The 18,848-nt window shown below is 33.4% G+C and overlaps 1 protein-coding gene across 2 annotated transcripts; it reads right to left on the bottom strand.

The window, feature by feature from the left end:
* Positions 1-14,089: 14,089 nt before the first annotated feature.
* Positions 14,090-18,266, bottom strand: LOC145636194 (uncharacterized). 2 transcript variants are annotated; one of them, XM_081687683.1, is made up of 7 exons: positions 18,145-18,266; positions 16,938-17,316; positions 16,249-16,476; positions 15,805-16,159; positions 15,595-15,719; positions 15,366-15,501; positions 14,090-14,597 (listed from the first exon to the last, which is right to left on the bottom strand). In XM_081687683.1, exons 2-7 carry the CDS (start codon positions 17,279-17,281, stop codon positions 14,358-14,360), a joined length of 1,428 nt encoding a protein of 475 aa, XP_081543809.1. In that variant the 5' UTR covers positions 17,282-17,316; positions 18,145-18,266; the 3' UTR covers positions 14,090-14,357. The 2 variants fall into 2 exon arrangements, with proteins under 2 accessions (XP_081543809.1, XP_081543810.1); XM_081687684.1 differs by having other exon boundaries at positions 18,088-18,205.
* Between the last annotated feature and the right edge of the window lie 582 nt (positions 18,267-18,848).

The following is an 18,848-nucleotide window of genomic DNA, read 5'->3' as shown; positions in this document are numbered from 1 at the left end:
CGGCTTGCCCATGATTCTTGAATTGTTCATTTCATTTGAGTGAGTTGTAAAATGATGAGAGCTTAGCTTGTATAAGGGTTTGCCTCTAATATTTTCCTCGACTTCATGCTTATGCCAAGCTGAGAGATTCGGAGCTTCTCTAGTAGCATCTTGATATGTGCTGCGGGGACGCCTAGTGTTCACCATGACTTTTTGTTAGCAATCCCCACAGACGGCGCCACCTGTTTCTGGAAACAGAATGCTCCTGGGAGTCTTAGGGTAGTAAGGTTAATCAAGATGTCCTAGAACTATGTCCAATGAATGTCCGAATTTCCCTCAGTTATGCCTTGCTGTCCGAGAGCTAGGCCTGTAAAAGTGAAAGAAGGTTAACTGCCCCGGGGGTGTGACCCGGGAAAGCCCCTCCGATGCTTAAGTCAGCTAATGTACTTTCTAAAGAGAGAAAGTAGAGAGAGAAAGTAGAGAGAGAGTTAGGAAACAATTACCATCACCAATGATTGGAGAGCTATTTATAGATGTACTTTCAGGTGGCAGAAGTTGTACTTAATTGGACAGATTAAGGGTAAATCCGTACTTTGCTCTGACTAATGATGGGCTGGATCATGGAGGGGTATTTTCGTAATTCCAGGTCACTGGGCTTAGGACAATGGACTAGGCCCAAACAATACTGATACATTACATATTAACGCATAGCGGTTTAAATATTAGTTCATTATATTATCTGTCTTAGATAGTAAAAATATTACATTGTAACATACTCTACATCATGGCCTGATCTACATGTTAACTCCGACTGATATATTAACCTTATATAAGTATATAACAACAAAATCTTGATCCCGAATTAAAATATATTAAAATTTGAGATTAGTCATAAGCTTGTTTTTATTACAACATCAAAACAAGAAAAAAAAAAAGTAATAGTTGCTTAAACCTTTCTTTTTTAACTATCATAAAATAAATAAATTTAATTAATTAAAATAAATTTACTATAGAGATAAGTATATATGTTTCTGTTTTGATAGGGGTAGATGTATGGTTGAGTAGTTTAATTAGTCCTTTATTATTTGACTCTGTTCCAACTTTTTTTTTTTTTTTTTTGTTCTGTTAGGTTCATAGGAGTCAGTGTATATATAAAATGCAAGGTTATTATTTATGGTTAGGACATTAAAGAAACTATCTTACGCCTCCATACTCCATTTGATCTTTCTCCTGGAATCAAATTCTGATAGAAACAGAGTTTAAGAATGTTTATCTTGATAATTTGAATGCTGAATTTCACATGGTATCATAACAAAACCAGGTCTGATATGTTTTGATCCGAAATCAAACATTTTTTTCCCAGATTTAATACTCAGAAATTTCGCCTATTTTAATCCTCTCCGGTAAAGATGGATGGTGGTGATGATGAGAAGAATGGAAGATCGGTGGTACCATATGCTGACCCTTATTATATGGGGAGCTCATATAGCTTCAACACACCTCTAGGAGTGATTATTTTCAATGGAAAAAATTACAACAATTGGTGCAGAAGTGTGAAGATGACCCTCGGATCGAAGAACAAGCTGGGGTTTCTTGATGGTAAGATTCCCAAACCTGAATTAACTTCATCAGATTATAATAAGTGGGTGAGGAATGATTATATGGTTAGATGTTGGTTGTTTGCTACTATTACAACCACTATAGCTGAATAAATGCTCTAAGTCAAATCTGCTAAAGAATTTTGGGATGAGTTGAGTGAAATGTATGACCAGTCTAATGTACCAAAACTATACATGTTGAAGAAAGAATTAAGTGACTTAGAACAGAACAATTTAACTGTGTTTGAGTATATGGGGAAACTGAAAGAATACTAGGAAATAGGAAACATAGAAGGATTTCCTGTATGCAATTGCGGTGCATGGGAAAGTGTACCTGTGATGTAGTGAGGAAGACAGTTGAGAGAGAAGAGAAAAACAGAATAATGATTGGATTTCTCATGGGGATGAATGCCAGATATGATCTTCAAAAACAGAATATAAAAGTAATGGACCATTTACCCACTCTGAACAAGGCTTATCAATTAGTCTTGCAAGTAGAGAAACAAAAGGAAATATATGGTTTGATAGAGTCTGGAATGGAAGCAAGTGCATTACTTGCAGGAAAGCATCACATGAGTTATCCTCGTCGAAGAAGCAATTTTGGAAGCAATGGCTATCAAAAGAGAGATAGTAAGGAGGACAAGAGCAGGAAGAAATGTGAACATTGCAAGTTCGGGCATACTATAGATGAATGTTTCAAGCTTCATGGTTGCCTTGAATGGTGCACAAAGCTCAAATCTTAAGGAGTGAAGACTGGGAAAAATGCAGGAAACGGGAATGCTACTATTAAAAATGGAGCACTAGATAACCCACTTGAGATTGAGAGTTCTGATGATAACCATAGTAAAGGTTCTAAACCTGATGCAGAGATAGTAGCTTCAACACACCTCTAGGAGTGATTATTTTCAATGGAAAAAATTACAACAATTGGTGCAGAAGTGTGAAGATGACCCTCGGATCGAAGAACAAGCTGGGGTTTCTTGATGGTAAGATTCCCAAACCTGAATTAACTTCATCAGATTATAATAAGTGGGTGAGGAATGATTATATGGTTAGATGTTGGTTGTTTGCTACTATTACAACCACTATAGCTGAATAAATGCTCTAAGTCAAATCTGCTAAAGAATTTTGGGATGAGTTGAGTGAAATGTATGACCAGTCTAATGTACCAAAACTATACATGTTGAAGAAAGAATTAAGTGACTTAGAACAGAACAATTTAACTGTGTTTGAGTATATGGGGAAACTGAAAGAATACTAGGAAATAGGAAACATAGAAGGATTTCCTGTATGCAATTGCGGTGCATGGGAAAGTGTACCTGTGATGTAGTGAGGAAGACAGTTGAGAGAGAAGAGAAAAACAGAATAATGATTGGATTTCTCATGGGGATGAATGCCAGATATGATCTTCAAAAACAGAATATAAAAGTAATGGACCATTTACCCACTCTGAACAAGGCTTATCAATTAGTCTTGCAAGTAGAGAAACAAAAGGAAATATATGGTTTGATAGAGTCTGGAATGGAAGCAAGTGCATTACTTGCAGGAAAGCATCACATGAGTTATCCTCGTCGAAGAAGCAATTTTGGAAGCAATGGCTATCAAAAGAGAGATAGTAAGGAGGACAAGAGCAGGAAGAAATGTGAACATTGCAAGTTCGGGCATACTATAGATGAATGTTTCAAGCTTCATGGTTGCCTTGAATGGTGCACAAAGCTCAAATCTTAAGGAGTGAAGACTGGGAAAAATGCAGGAAACGGGAATGCTACTATTAAAAATGGAGCACTAGATAACCCACTTGAGATTGAGAGTTCTGATGATAACCATAGTAAAGGTTCTAAACCTGATGCAGAGATAGTAGCTTCAACACACCTCTAGGAGTGATTATTTTCAATGGAAAAAATTACAACAATTGGTGCAGAAGTGTGAAGATGACCCTCGGATCGAAGAACAAGCTGGGGTTTCTTGATGGTAAGATTCCCAAACCTGAATTAACTTCATCAGATTATAATAAGTGGGTGAGGAATGATTATATGGTTAGATGTTGGTTGTTTGCTACTATTACAACCACTATAGCTGAATAAATGCTCTAAGTCAAATCTGCTAAAGAATTTTGGGATGAGTTGAGTGAAATGTATGACCAGTCTAATGTACCAAAACTATACATGTTGAAGAAAGAATTAAGTGACTTAGAACAGAACAATTTAACTGTGTTTGAGTATATGGGGAAACTGAAAGAATACTAGGGAATAGGAAACATAGAAGGATTTCCTGTATGCAATTGCGGTGCATGGGAAAGTGTACCTGTGATGTAGTGAGGAAGACAGTTGAGAGAGAAGAGAAAAACAGAATAATGATTGGATTTCTCATGGGGATGAATGCCAGATATGATCTTCAAAAACAGAATATAAAAGTAATGGACCATTTACCCACTCTGAACAAGGCTTATCAATTAGTCTTGCAAGTAGAGAAACAAAAGGAAATATATGGTTTGATAGAGTCTGGAATGGAAGCAAGTGCATTACTTGCAGGAAAGCATCACATGAGTTATCCTCGTCGAAGAAGCAATTTTGGAAGCAATGGCTATCAAAAGAGAGATAGTAAGGAGGACAAGAGCAGGAAGAAATGTGAACATTGCAAGTTCGGGCATACTATAGATGAATGTTTCAAGCTTCATGGTTGCCTTGAATGGTGCACAAAGCTCAAATCTTAAGGAGTGAAGACTGGGAAAAATGCAGGAAACGGGAATGCTACTATTAAAAATGGAGCACTAGATAACCCACTTGAGATTGAGAGTTCTGATGATAACCATAGTAAAGGTTCTAAACCTGATGCAGAGATAGTAAGTGTAGTAGTGCAGGATGTGCTAAGAGCAATGAGTCAGAAGCATCACCCTGGAAGTAGCTCGGGAATCAAGAACATGTGCAAATTTGCAGGTATAACATCCAACTTAAATGCATGTTCTTATTATGACATGTATGATAAGAATTCTTGGATAATTGATTCATGAGCTTCTGACCATGTGGCCAGTAGCAAAGATATTTTTGCTGAACTTAGAAATTTGAGCAAAAAATTGACAATTGGTTTGCCTTATCGGAATGCAAGATCTGTGAAACAAATTGGAACAATTGTTTTAAGCCCTGAGATCACGCTTAAAAATGTCTTATACATGCCAGAGTTTAAGCATAATCTTCTTTCAATAAGCAAATTAGTAAGAAATGGACACATAAAGGTGTTGTTTACTGATGGTGGATGTTTGTTTCAGGACGAATCCTTGGATATGGGAAGGAGAAAGGATGATTATATAAAATGATGATAGTTGGAGATTCAGAGAGGTTAGAGAAGCTGAATGCTGAAAATAAAGATCTAGATGTAGATGTATGCACTGGAAAAGTTTTGAATTGTAAATCCAAGAACAATTTAGAATTAATTAGGACATACTTCTCTGTCTAAGATTAGGACACTTAACCTTTTATGACTGTAAGAGTTTAAATGAGTATTTTTGTGATACTTGTTCTTTAGCAAGGCATCATAAATTGTCTTTTACTCCTAGTGCTTCTATTGCGAATGAAATTTTTGATTTGGTCCATATATATTTATGGGGTCCTTATAGAACTCAAGCAATTACAAGGGCTTCTTATTTTCTCACAATCTTAGATGATAACTCTGGAACAACTTGGACATACATGTTGTCCAATAAAGAGCAAGTGAAAGGAGTTTAGAGGGATTTTCTAGCATATGTAAAGAATCCGTTGAAAACTAAAGTGAAAGTGATAAGAAGTGATAATAGGACCGAGATATTTCAAAGTGAATGTAATGAGATATTTAAGAAGAATGGGATTTTTCATCAAAGGAGCGTTGTACGGGTGCCGCAACATAATGGGAGAGTAGAAAGAAAACATAGACATTTGATCGAGACAGCTAGGGCAATCAAAATACATGCAGGGATGCCAAACAATCTCTAGTGTGAATGTGTTTTGGCTGCCACGCATATTATTAATTTATTACCATCTTCTGTATTAAGATGGAAAACTCCTTACGAAAAGTTGATAAAGAAAGCTCCAAGTTATGAACATTTGAGAGTTGTAAGATGTCTTTGGTATGCTCCAAATGTTCATAATAAAGGAGACAAATTTGCACCTAAAGGTGTAAAATGCATTTTTTAGGTTATCTTGTAGGACAAAAGGTGTATAGGGTTCTCGAACTAGAGTCCAGAAGAATATTTGTGGCAAGAGATGTGTTCTTTAAGGAAAATATTTTCCTTCTCAAGCAATCTGTAGAAGAGCTTGCTAAATTGCCCAACAGTATGATAGTTCTTCCTGAACTTTCATTTAATGATGAAAATGATACACCAATTCCCGAATTTGGTGATTTAAGTCGTGAAGAGAGATTGAATGTAGAAATCGAAGAAATAGAACACACTAATCATGAACAACAACTTGAGCAAGAAATGACAGAGAATGTACAAGGGGACTTGCAAGATAGTGCAATACCAGACGAACAAGCAAAACTAATTTTGAGAACATCCAGAAGCAGTAGAGTTCCTTTGAAATTCAAAGAAAATATATGAGAGTGAATATTTGAAGAATAAGAGAAGATAGCAGAATGATGGTGAAGGAAATGCTAATTTGATGTTTTCAGATTTGGATAATCTAAACTACTATAATTTAGATTATCGAGTTTCATTGAATAATGTTATGAGAGTGAAAGAGCCATGCAGTTACAAGGAAACAACTATGGATGCGGAATGGGTAAATGCTATGGAAGAAGAATTTAAGGCAATAAAAAGGAAGGGGACTTGGGAAATAACGGACTTACCTCAGGGACACAAAGCTATTGATACAAAGTGGGTATTCAAAGTGAAGTTCAAGCCTGATGAAAGTATAGAAAGACTGAAAGCAAGGTTAGTAGTGAGAGGAGACAAGCAAATTGTTGGAAAAGACTACAAGGCTACCTTCTCACCAGTAGCAAAATTTGCTGCTGTGAGAATACTTATTGCACTCGCCACTCACCAAAATTGGAAGCTACACTAACTAGATACAAATAATGCTTTCTTACATGGAACATTGGAAGAGGACATCTATGTAAAGATACCAGAAGGATACAAGGGAGTACCAGCAGGGAAAGTATGAAAATTGAAGAAAAGTTTGTATGGGCTCAAGCAAGCATCTAGGCAATGGAATTTGGAATTAAAAAGGTTATTGTTTGAGCACAAATTCAAACAATATCAGAGAGATAACTCAATTTATCTTAGAGAAACATAAAAAGAAGTTGTATAATCCTGGTATATGTAGACGATTTGATATTCAATTCACAGACAATGATGAAGAGTTAATAGAAGAAATGAGGAAGATATTGGATTTAGCTTTCTTTGTAAAGGATCTAGGAGAATTAAGATATTTTTTGGCATTGAAGTAGTAAGGAGTGACAGAGGGACAATGATCAATCAAAGAAAAAATGCACTTGATATAGTGAAAGATGTAGGAATGCAAGAATGTGTTACAACTAAATTTCTTTATCCTAAAGGAACTAAGCTCGGCAATGATGAAGGAGAGATGTTAGAGGATCATGACTCTTACAGAAGACTAGTTGGAAGGCTATTATACTTGAACTTAACAAGACCCGACTTAACCCTCTCAATTCAGCAGTTAAGTCAGTATGTTAGTTGTCCTAGAAAGCCTCACTTCAATACTGATTTACATGTGGTCTGATATCTCAAAGGGACAACAGATTTGGGGTTGTTTTTTTCTAGACAAAACCAACACATTTTATTTGGTTACAGTGATGCAGATTGGAGGAGTTGTGCGCATAGTGGCAGGTCTCTTCTTACAGGTTCATGTATTTCTTGGAACTTCCTTAATCTCTTGGAAAACCTAGAAATAAAAAGTTGTATCTAATTCATCATGTGAGGCTGATCTTCGAACCATGTCCCAAAATAGTGAATTGGTATGAGTTGTAGGATCTTTGAAGATCTAAATATTGATGTTCCTCCGCCTATCACTTTGTTTTGTTATTACAAATCTGCACAATACATTGCAGAGAATCAAGTTTATCATGAAATAACAAATCATCTCAAACTTGATTGCTACTATATTAGAGAGAATGTAGATGTGGATTTCATCTCCACTTCTTATGTGAAATCTACCCTTCAGCTTGCTGACATTCTTACAAAATCATTACCTTCTCAACAAAACTTGAAAGGGGTGTAGAATTAGAGATAAGTATATATGTTTCTGTTTTAATAGGGGTAGATGTATGGTTGATTAGTTTAATTAGTCCTTTATTTTTTGGCACTGTTCCAACTGTTTCTTTTGACTTTTGTTATGTTAGGTTGATAGGAGTTAGTGTACATATAGACTCCAAGGTTATTATGTAGGGTTAATTAGGAACTTGAAGAAACTATCTTACGTCTCCATACTCCATTTGATTTTTTCTCTTGTAATCAAAATATGATATAAACAGAATTTGATAATGTTTATCTTGATAATTTGAATGCTGAATTTCACAATCATTCACAATAATATTTAGGGTAATAAAATAATTGTCTTATACAAACATATATTTGATGATATATATACAAGTTAATAAGGAATGAAATCATGACAAAATCATAACGTTTTGCATGAAAACTGGTTTAGAGTTTTTTTTTTTTTTTTTTTTTTTTTTTTTTTTTTTTCTAAAAATTTGTTATTTGACTTATTTTTCATGAGGTATCATAATTAAATCTATATGCAGTTATTTGAAATTTGTTGAGTTTTTGTATTAGCATGTCTAATCTTATTATTAGGGTCGGTGGAGTGCACAATGAAAGTAAAATTAAAGAGGTAGAAATTGAGAAAATAATTAGGAGAAAGATAAATAAAGGCAAATTAAATAGTTAAAGAGAATTGGACACATAATATTTAACGTGAAAAAAATTATCAAAAAATCTATGAGCGAATAGCATTGAAAATAATCCAATCCACTATATGATATAAGAAAATAGGAGAGTATAAGAATGAGGAGGGTAGAAAGGCTTATGCATATGTATGGCTTTTTGTGTGTGTATTTACCTTTATTAAATGCCCAAGACTCATATTTATATTTAAAGATGGAGCTTGGAAGAAATGGCCGGAAGATTCCAGAATTTATTTCATTACTCTTATATCCATAGTATTCTATAAAAACGCATGAACCATGTATTCTAGTTGCTTCCAATTTCAAGAATTTTCTAGGATGATAAAATAGCTAATTCTAGAGATAGAAAATATGGGCAAGGACTAACTTTTCTTGATTACTCCACCAAATAACGGGGTTATAAAATTTGGGCCACATCTAACACTTATTTTATCTAAAATAAATGAATTATTATAGAACATCCCTATCTTAGTTTTTTTTTTTTTTTTTTTTTTTTTTTTTTAAAAAGTATGAGATAATTATAACTCTTATGAATATTGTTTGGACAATTATACCCTCTCAATGTTTATTTACTTAGAATAATTGCCCCATTAATCTTAATTAGCTCTTTTTTTAAAAAAAAAACGCTTAAGACCAGTGTACGAACATTTATACCCTAAAAATATTTGTTTATATATTTACCCTCATTAATGCTATTAACAACTAAAGTTGTGATGTAAGGCCAAACCGAAAGAGCTTCCCAAATATTGCTTGTTATGGTGCCAGTGACTATATAATTAAGCAACTTATATTAGCTCTAAGGAGTAAGGACTATACATTTTTCCTTAATCAAAGGGCTAGCTATAAAGATTTCTTAATCAAACGATATAATCAACTTGTCTAGACAAAAGAACAGTATAAAAAAGCAATACATACATATGTTTGTCATGAACAAAAAAAACATGAAGACTACTAATGCAACATAAAATGCTTTAGTAAAACTAATTAAAGAGGATTTGAGGAGTAAGTAATACTAAAGTGTAACCGACCTTCACTATTTATTTCACTAAATCCCTTTACTCCTAAGTCCTAATCAATCCTGAATATCTGCCTATATATATATATATAGCTTCTCTAATATATATTAAATTAATTAAATTTAATTTTACTGGGATTTGTTTACTAACTAATTTAATTGATTGTTTCAAAAAAAATTAAAAAAAATTAAAAAAAAAAAAAAAAAAAATCTTCTAACAATACTTATCCATCGAGACATCGAGTGCTATCTTTTGCTGATATGCAATGACTATTCTTGTCTAACACTCAATTATACAACTAGTTGTATAATTGCTTTTGCTCCCAATTAAATAGTTAATGATATGCATCAAACCTTATACACATTCATTTAACTTCAAACTCTATATTCCCCACGTAAGCAATTTTGAAAAACGCAAGAAAAAGTTGTCAAATTTTCTAATATGTAGAGATAATATAGAATAAAGTATTACTTGAGTTATTGCCCCAAGAGGCCAAGAGCAAATAAAGTAGACTAATTTTTTGATTTCAATGTATAACCCGATTAACCCCTCATCAATATAATGATGTAGCGTAGATTAGAAAGAGTGCGGAGAGAAATCAATAAAAAAGAATAATAATGACAAAAGTTAAGCCTATGTGATTATTATTCACAAATAATAGAGAAAACATTTTTGTTAGATTATAAAGTCTATAAAAGTATTTATGTTTGTTTGAATTAATTAGATTAATCTATTATTCAAAATTCTTTAAATGTTTTAAAAGGAGTATTTTATTTACTGATCACAAATTTTGAACTTGTCTAAGGGTCCGTTCTTTTCAGCTTATTTTAAGTTCAGTTCAGCTCCAATCAGTTCAATTTAGCTCCTAATTTTCTTCTCTCATAAAATATTCAGTTCACTTCAGTTCAGTTCAATTTAGTTCAAATCAGTTAAACTCACTTCAGTAAATTAGAATAGACCCTAAAAATTATACTTTTAAAAATTTGTAGAGATTGTCCAAAAATTATAAAAACTTGTAGAAGTTGAAACTTATTATTTCAACGTATAATTTATTGTAAAAAGAAAATAATTAGCATTATGGTCAACCTTTAAAACACAAATATAAAAACTTATATATATATATATATATATATATATATATATATATATATAACAAAATAATTGTCAACGCATAGCCAGAATGTAAAAAATGTTGTTAGCTAATAAACTTACCCTGCTATCAAAACTTACCCATTAATAATTAGTGCAATTCTATTATTGTAGAAGTGTAATTAATTACTCAACTCTTGTCTAACACTCAACCAAATATACTTAATTACCATGTATAATTGTTTGGTCTCAATTGGCCAACTTGTCTGGTCATCATGAGATACTAAGATAGTAAGATCACCATGCACTCTTATAGCTATCTTTCTCAATAATTGTATGCCACAGTAGACTTCATTAGAACGATGAACCTCCTTTGGCTCTTCTTTCCAAAAATCCCTCTCCTTGCTATGATTACAATGTGTTTATTACGGGCAACACTATTTTGTTTCTTAGTGGTGCCGAAGCATTGGGGTAGCCTTCATATATACCTAATGGCCCATAAAGAGTCTCTGTGTAGAGCTGACAATAGTTGATCTGAGATGATGGATTACGATTATAATCATTTCTCATGATTTTCAAAAGGGAAATAATTTCTCATAAATTATAAACATCTATGAAATATTGAATTTAATTTTTTTTCAATTTCAAACAAACCCTCAAAAATTAATGTACAAAATAACAAAACATTAAGGAGGGCTACCAACTTATAATATACTTCATCAACCATTATTGAATAATTACTATATATGTTGGGAAGGATCAACAACCAAAGCCAACCAAGGTCAAGTCAATTTCATCATCAGACAAAAGGAATTTCTAATTAGGTAGGTCAAGAAGAAATTCAAAAAAAATGCATATAATAAGAACAGTATATAATCTCGTATTATTCTTATCTGCTTTAAAACCAATTATTTTGTTTCTCAAATTAGACGCAATAAAATGCATGCTAATGCTACAAAAAGCTATAGTTTTCAGGGTCACATAATTTATATATTTATAGATTATTTTTATTATTATTGTTATTAATTATTATACACTTAAATTGCACGCCAATAGGGCATTGACCTGTAATACATAGCATTGCATGCACGCATCATTTCTTCTTCAATAAGTTGTTCGTATAATTAGTACGCGTAACAATGATTACACTCCCAATCAAAGGTTTATTACGTATAAAATTAGCTTAAATTAAGATTATTATCTTTTTTGTTGTTGCATGCAAAGTAGTGATTGATCATGAATGAAGAATTAACTTTTTATGATGAGTTGAATCACTAGATAGTGTTTTGAACGTTATGGCCAATCTGACCTACAATCAAGAATTGATATACATACTTACTTTTATGGGCACAAATTTCTTTAGTAACTTCTAGAAAAATTTTAAGATCAATGCCTAACAAATAACATTCATTTTGTATGCGACGAACAATCCCGATGATGATCATTTTTTATGAAAATCACTGTATGTTATGATTATGAAAATTTGTATTAGATGTCTCATGGTATATTGCTGGTATTTAAGTAAAATGTAAGGTTTAATGCTTTGAAATGAAATTACTAAACCATATGACATCGAAGTGATACAATTTATGAAAATATGTAATAACGATAACAAAGTGGAATAATTGAAACCTTAGGGCACCAAAGTGGAAACTTACCAAAAATTTATTTTCAATTCAAATCATTGTCTTCACTGAGTACAGGAATTTAAGCTAAAAGTATGGGTGTGGAGTTTTGCCGTCTTGGGTGGATATAAATTGTAAAAGAAAGAACAAAAACATTGTATCCTCAAATCATGACCTAATTGTGAAGAAAGAAAATGTTTAACAGACCAAATAAATTCCCATTTATTAATTTATAGGTGACTGGAAAATATTTTAGACACTAGATTAATTTTGATTGATGAGTTACATAGCTAGGGTTCATACAAAATTGAAGAATTTCATTAATTTATTTATTTATTTTATTATTATTATTATTATTATTATTGAGGGAAATTAAATCAACCACTTCGTATATTAAAATAAGCTTATTTTGTTTTGTTGGGCGGTGTTATATTTCTCCAAAAAAAAAAAAAAAAAAAAAAAAAAAAAAAAAAAAAAAAAAAAAACATGGCCCAAGCCTAGCTTATCCATGGCCCATGTCTTGCATTTATCTTGATGGGTCATGCAACTCATGCTACACCCCTAGGGCAAATTTAATTCAAGATTTTGTTAAAACCTCTGTTCATAACAACTTTTAGCAATTAACTGCAAAATCACCACTTTGCTTGTTCTTCTTCCTCTAAGAATATCTGCTAATATAATTTTGACAGTTCAAAAATCAAGAATTGCATACTGTATATTATTTGATTTTGTGATTAGAAATGAAGGGTGATTTAGGCGAAGCGAAGGCTCTTAGGCCCTGTTCTGTTCACCTTATTTCCACTTATTTCGAGATTAATAAGTTCAGATAAGGGTTAATAAGTTCAAATAAGATAAGTTCAGGAAAAATAAATTCAGATAAGTTGTGATAAGGGTTAAGCAGGACTATAAAATTTTAATTTATAACTAAAATAAGCTCTAATAGGGGCTAATAAATTCAGATAAGTTTAGATTAGATCAAATAAGTTCATATAAGTCTCTTACACCAGAATTCTCCATACTAGCTAAGGTGATGGACCGTTGAAAAGGAAATACGAATTAAAAAGGTTTGGCAATTCCCCTAATATTTAATCGTTAATAATGGACCCAAATTTAATTAGGCCTAGCCTTGATAAAACCCAAATTGAAAGATGTTGAACCAAATGTGAACCCAATCAAGCCTAAACTACTACCTCCGTTACAGTTGTGCAACAATTACAATAATAATGAAATCTGCTCTGCTCCGCTTGCTTCAATCTACTCTGCCGAAATCTGTTATGCTTAGCCCACAAGTTTAAAAGAACAAGGCCTTAATAGTCCCTTACTCCTCTACTTTTTTTTACACCATTTGCCCCGAAAACTCTAACAAAAAGTGGATCCATTGTGCAAATTAAACAGGTAATGCGGGAGTAAAAAAAAAATAAGAGAACAGCAAACATACAAAAATTATATTGTACTTTTTTTTTTTGAGGTCATTATACTGTACTTCTTTCTTCTTTTTTCTAAATTTGTCTTTATACTACGTATATAAGCACAAACATAATCATATGAAATCCAGTATTAGATTTGCATCGATATACATAAATGAAACTAACATTATAAAATGAAGGCCTATGTACGTCTAAGTTAGAATTCACACGTACTCATCTCTATCCCGCCCACCCATTGTTCAACCAACAATCCACATTGACCCAACCCGTTTGGTTGAAAGAGACTAGATCCTCTTATAACCCTACCCGTTACCAATATACATTGACCTGACCTGACCTAACCCACCTACTAACCAAGTCTAGACATTATAAAGATTGAAAATTCTTTTAGTTCGAACCACTAATGTGTAACAGAGCCAAGACTTATTATGTTACAATGAATGCCCATCAGTAGGAAGTAACTGCAAAATCAACTACTGATTCTATAACTTGACTAGTTGTAATAACAAATGGCCTAGCAAGTAAAATTTCATCCCTGATCGAAAACATTTGAATTAGCATTAAACTGTATTCTATTAAATGTAAGTTATGTTGACAAGAGAAAAAAAAAAACAAATGTACTACACGTAGAGAATCCTGGGGAAGAGAAAGACTACTGTTGGGATTTTTCTAACATTGATAACCTAATTCCATTCCCTCAAATTCGCCAAAATTGTGACTAGGTGCTCAGAGCCCAAGGAATCCAAGTTCGCTTGCTCTTTCCTTCTCGAAAGTCTCAAAGTACTGGTAAATGATGGTCACTGCCAACAAAATTCCAGTTCCTGATCCAATGGCACCCATGAAATCTGCCAAAACTGTCAATGCACCAATGCAGATTCCACCAAAGGCGGCAGCAGTGGGAATGTAACGGTTGAGTTCCTTCTGCAAGTTTGAATCACGGTGTCCAGGCATAACCATACCTTGTTCCTGCAAAGTCACAAAACTCATATTAAGAATGACAATATGACATTGTTGTAAAATACTAGAATAAATCTTATCACAAAATATCATAAGATCATCTAGCAACCAACCAAACTGCTATAAAGAATCAACTCTCCATATGAGCTTGACAGAAAGCTAATAATAAAATTGAAGTATCCTAAAATACTTGAGACTCTAATCACTCTATAATCCCTCATTTCCTCCAGAATGGCAGGCACACAACTCTAACAAAGCCACAACAATAGAATATACAATGCCATAAATCTTTTGACAAAGCCACAACATATTTCCCAAATCCACAGAAAAACAAGATTTGGCAAAACATATAGAAACACACTCTATATCTACTCTACGTCTCTACCTTACAACTTCAAGAATATCAGGCAAGTTGAACATAGATAATTAGCTGCCTGATAACTTCAGTCAATCTGGACCTATCCACCTATGTAGTAGGCAAAACTATCTAAACAGGGAGGAAGCACATGTTTGGTACAAAGTCGTGTAGCTTTGTCCCTGCTCCGGTATGATACTTATCTCTACAGTATGTCCATGTCCACACTAGAATGAGTGATTTTCAAAAGTTGGAAAGGTGAATTTTCTTTTTAAATGATAACACTCTTGCATCAAAATTACCACCACCAACCCCCCCCCCCCCCCCCCTCCTCATAAAACAGGAATACTGCTATGGATAATGGACACAAAAAATGAATAGCGAATCAAGAAACAAATTACACAAGTTATTCTATACGTTACCTTGAGCTGCTTAGCCACATCTCTAGCAGACGATCCAGAAACCTCAATCCATGTCTTTGAGAATAGAGCACAGGCAGAAAGCATGAAAATAATATAGAACAGAGCATGGAAAGGATGTGCTGCCATGTCTGCCAAGCTGCAATTTCAACACATGTGAATAATGAGAAACTTTTAATCAAACTACTGGTGGACAAGAAAATAATGAAATTAAACTGGGAGCGATACAGACCTGGCTGGGGCAGTAACATAGTAAGCAAGTCCACCAACTGGGATTGACTGACTACCATATTCAGACTCCTTCCACTTGCCCAACAAATTCACAAAGAAGTTTCCGCTGTACTTCCTGTACAACAACTGCACAAATCCCCAAACATTTAAAATCCTAGAAATAAATCATAACGTAACCAGTGAGAACATAATCAATTGCCAACTCCAGTACCTGTGAGATGAAGTAAAGGTTGGACACGAGAGCAGATTGAAGAATGATGGGCATGTTGGAGGTGTAAAACAACTTGATGGGATATGAGCCCTGTTGGCCACGTGCGTTCTTTGACCGCACAGGCAAAACAACTCGGAATCCTTGGAAGTATATGACAATAAGGAAGACCAGGACAGTTGCAAGCAAGTTGGTCACATTGGGCAGGTTCTGCCTATAAAATGCCTCTCGAAGGGCCCTAACTTTGTCAGTTCTGGTAATTAAGAGGTGGAACAAAGCAATGACAGCACCCTCAAACTCAGCTCCACGGCCAGCATTGATGGTGGTTGGGCTAAATGCCTTCCAGATGATGTTCTCACTACAAACCAAGAAACAAAATGTTTTAGCCAAAATACACTACACCATCATGGGATAGCATACCACCAACCAATAAAGATTGAAGCTCACCAGATGTTGGTAGCAATGAAAAGTGAAATTCCAGAGCCTAGACCATATCCCTTCTGAAGAAGTTCATCAAGACAGATCACAATAATTCCAGCAAAGCATAGTTGAAGAATGATAAGGATTGCGTTGCCAACACCAAGCTGTCCAACACTTCCATACATCCCAGAAAGAACATATGCTACAGCCTCACCAACAGCAATCAGAATACCCAACAACTTTTGTGCACCATTCCTAAGATTACATAGAAAACATTATAAAAATTAGAAATAAATATAAAGTAAAACTCCATCGAAAAAATGAAGCATAACCTACAACTAAAATACACAATTCATCCAATCTAAAAGCTCATGCAGCAAAAGTTAATTGTATTATAACAAAAACACTACATTCCTGCTGTAAGTATACTATACCAAAAGAGGCCACATAACTAATAACTTCTGCGATCAAGATAAAGGAAGCTCATGCAATTACATTTGCAAAATAAACAACATACTCTTGCTGAGTAGTCTTGATCACACACACAAAAATTCCCACCCTCCAAGTTCACAGTACACAGGTTCCCATTTTATAAACAAATCAGTGATTAATACCTACAAGTAGATTCCTTAATTATGAAACTAGAGATTTCTAAAATAACCAGACACAAACCAGAGCACTCAACAAAGTACACAAAAGCAAACTATGATACTTACAAAAGTGCACGGTCCTCTCGGACATTGTTGTCAACTTCAATAATCTTAGACCCAGCCAAGAGTTGCATCACCAACCCAGATGTGACAATGGGAGTGATACCAAGCTCCATGACGGTTCCACGGTTGGAAGCAAGGATGACACGCATCCAATAGAACGGATCAGCTCCGGTTGTGGAGTGAATTCCATAGAGCGGAAGCTGACTGCACACCAGAAATATAAACAACGAGATAACAGTGTAGATGACCTTTTCTCTAAAGGGCACCTTCCTGTCAGCCGTTTGCACCTCAGGAAGAAACGACAGGAACGGCCGTACCAAATGCAATACTCTGAATCCTCCTCCCATTCTCAAAACTACTTAATTAACCCAATTCTTACAACCTGTCAATGCCATATCAATAAATTAGCCACCAAATTCACCTTTTGTAACTAATCTAAGTTGATTAAGCAACAGTTAATGCGATATTGATTCTAGAAAAATAACAAAGTGATCCAATAAATCACATTTCTTTATAATCTACCACAAAATTTTATTAATCAAGCTAAAATCACCATTTTAACTAACCAAACGTAAAATGCAATCATCATTCTTACTAATTAAAGTTTCATATGTATCATTATTCAAAAAAACAAAAAAAAAAAGTAAAGTTTCATACTTTCATATGTTATCATAAATAAGTAAAAAATTGATCCAACAAATCACAATCAACCTGTGAAAACTCATTTCAATTTCAATCTAATCAAAAGTTATACGCAACCACTAGTACTGCTATTTATATCATAAAATTCAGAAAATAAAAACCAAATCACATAAAAAATCTCAAGAACCGCAATCGAAAATCGATCTACAGCCAAAAGATACCTAAATCGCTCAAATCAATAGCTCCAAATCGGGAAAATCTCAACCTAATTACAAATCATATGTACATCGGAATCATCGAGCTCTAAACAACCCTAATTACGCAACAAAACTCAACATCTTAGACAAAATTGCGATCTTTAGACCAAAACAACGCATAAATTACACATGCAAAAGTACTACAAACAACAAATCTGATACATGCAAAACAAACAAATAATGAATTCGCAGCAGATCTGAAATTCAGGAAGCTTAAACAAATCGCCATTAAAAGAGCTTCAAATTAATTTCACCATTATCAGATTAAAAGTAGAATGAAAATTGGGTCGAAGTTAGAGAGAGAAACTCACAGATCTACAGAAGCTCGATGGAGGAGAGAGAAAGTGACGCGGAGACTATGGGAGAAGGAGGAGGGGGGAGTAGGAGTAAATATACAGAAATTTTGGATTTCTACTTTACTTCAAACTATTACTCCGTATTAATTTATAAAAGTATTAATAAAATAAAGGGAAAAAAATACGGAGTAATACAAGTTTATTTTTGTTTCATCCTAAAATATACAGCACTTTTTTTTTTTTTTTTTTGCCTCCGTATTTCTTTTTTATTTATGGGTTGTGTTCAACAAAAACTTTAGTTACTTTTACCAACAAAAAAAAAAAAAAAAAAAAAACTAAAAAACTTTTGTTACTTGTAATCTCGTATATTCTATGTTTTTAAAATTTTTATTAATAAACTTGTACTTGTATATTCTACATTTGGTGTATATTTATTTATTTTAGGCTGATTTTTATCTTATTTTAGTTATTTATTGAGTTATTGTTTTACATCTAATTTGGAATAAGTTATAAATATTATAATAATACGTTAGAATTTTATTACAATGTATATAGTAAATGGTGATTTATAAGGAATATTATTTTATAAAAAGTACTCCGTAATATAATTATCTTAATTTGTTGTAAGTGATTTTTCCGCGCATTTTTGTATGTATAAAGATAGGATAACTGTATATTAAATATACAGAGTATATTAAGGGCTTGTTCTTTTCAGCTTA

The sequence above is a fragment of the Chenopodium album genome, chromosome 6, assembly GCF_948465745.1.
Source record: "Chenopodium album chromosome 6, dcCheAlbu1.1, whole genome shotgun sequence".
In the NCBI taxonomy this organism is placed as follows: Eukaryota; Viridiplantae; Streptophyta; class Magnoliopsida; order Caryophyllales; family Amaranthaceae; genus Chenopodium; species Chenopodium album.
This window is presented reverse-complemented; position numbering and strand designations above follow the sequence as displayed.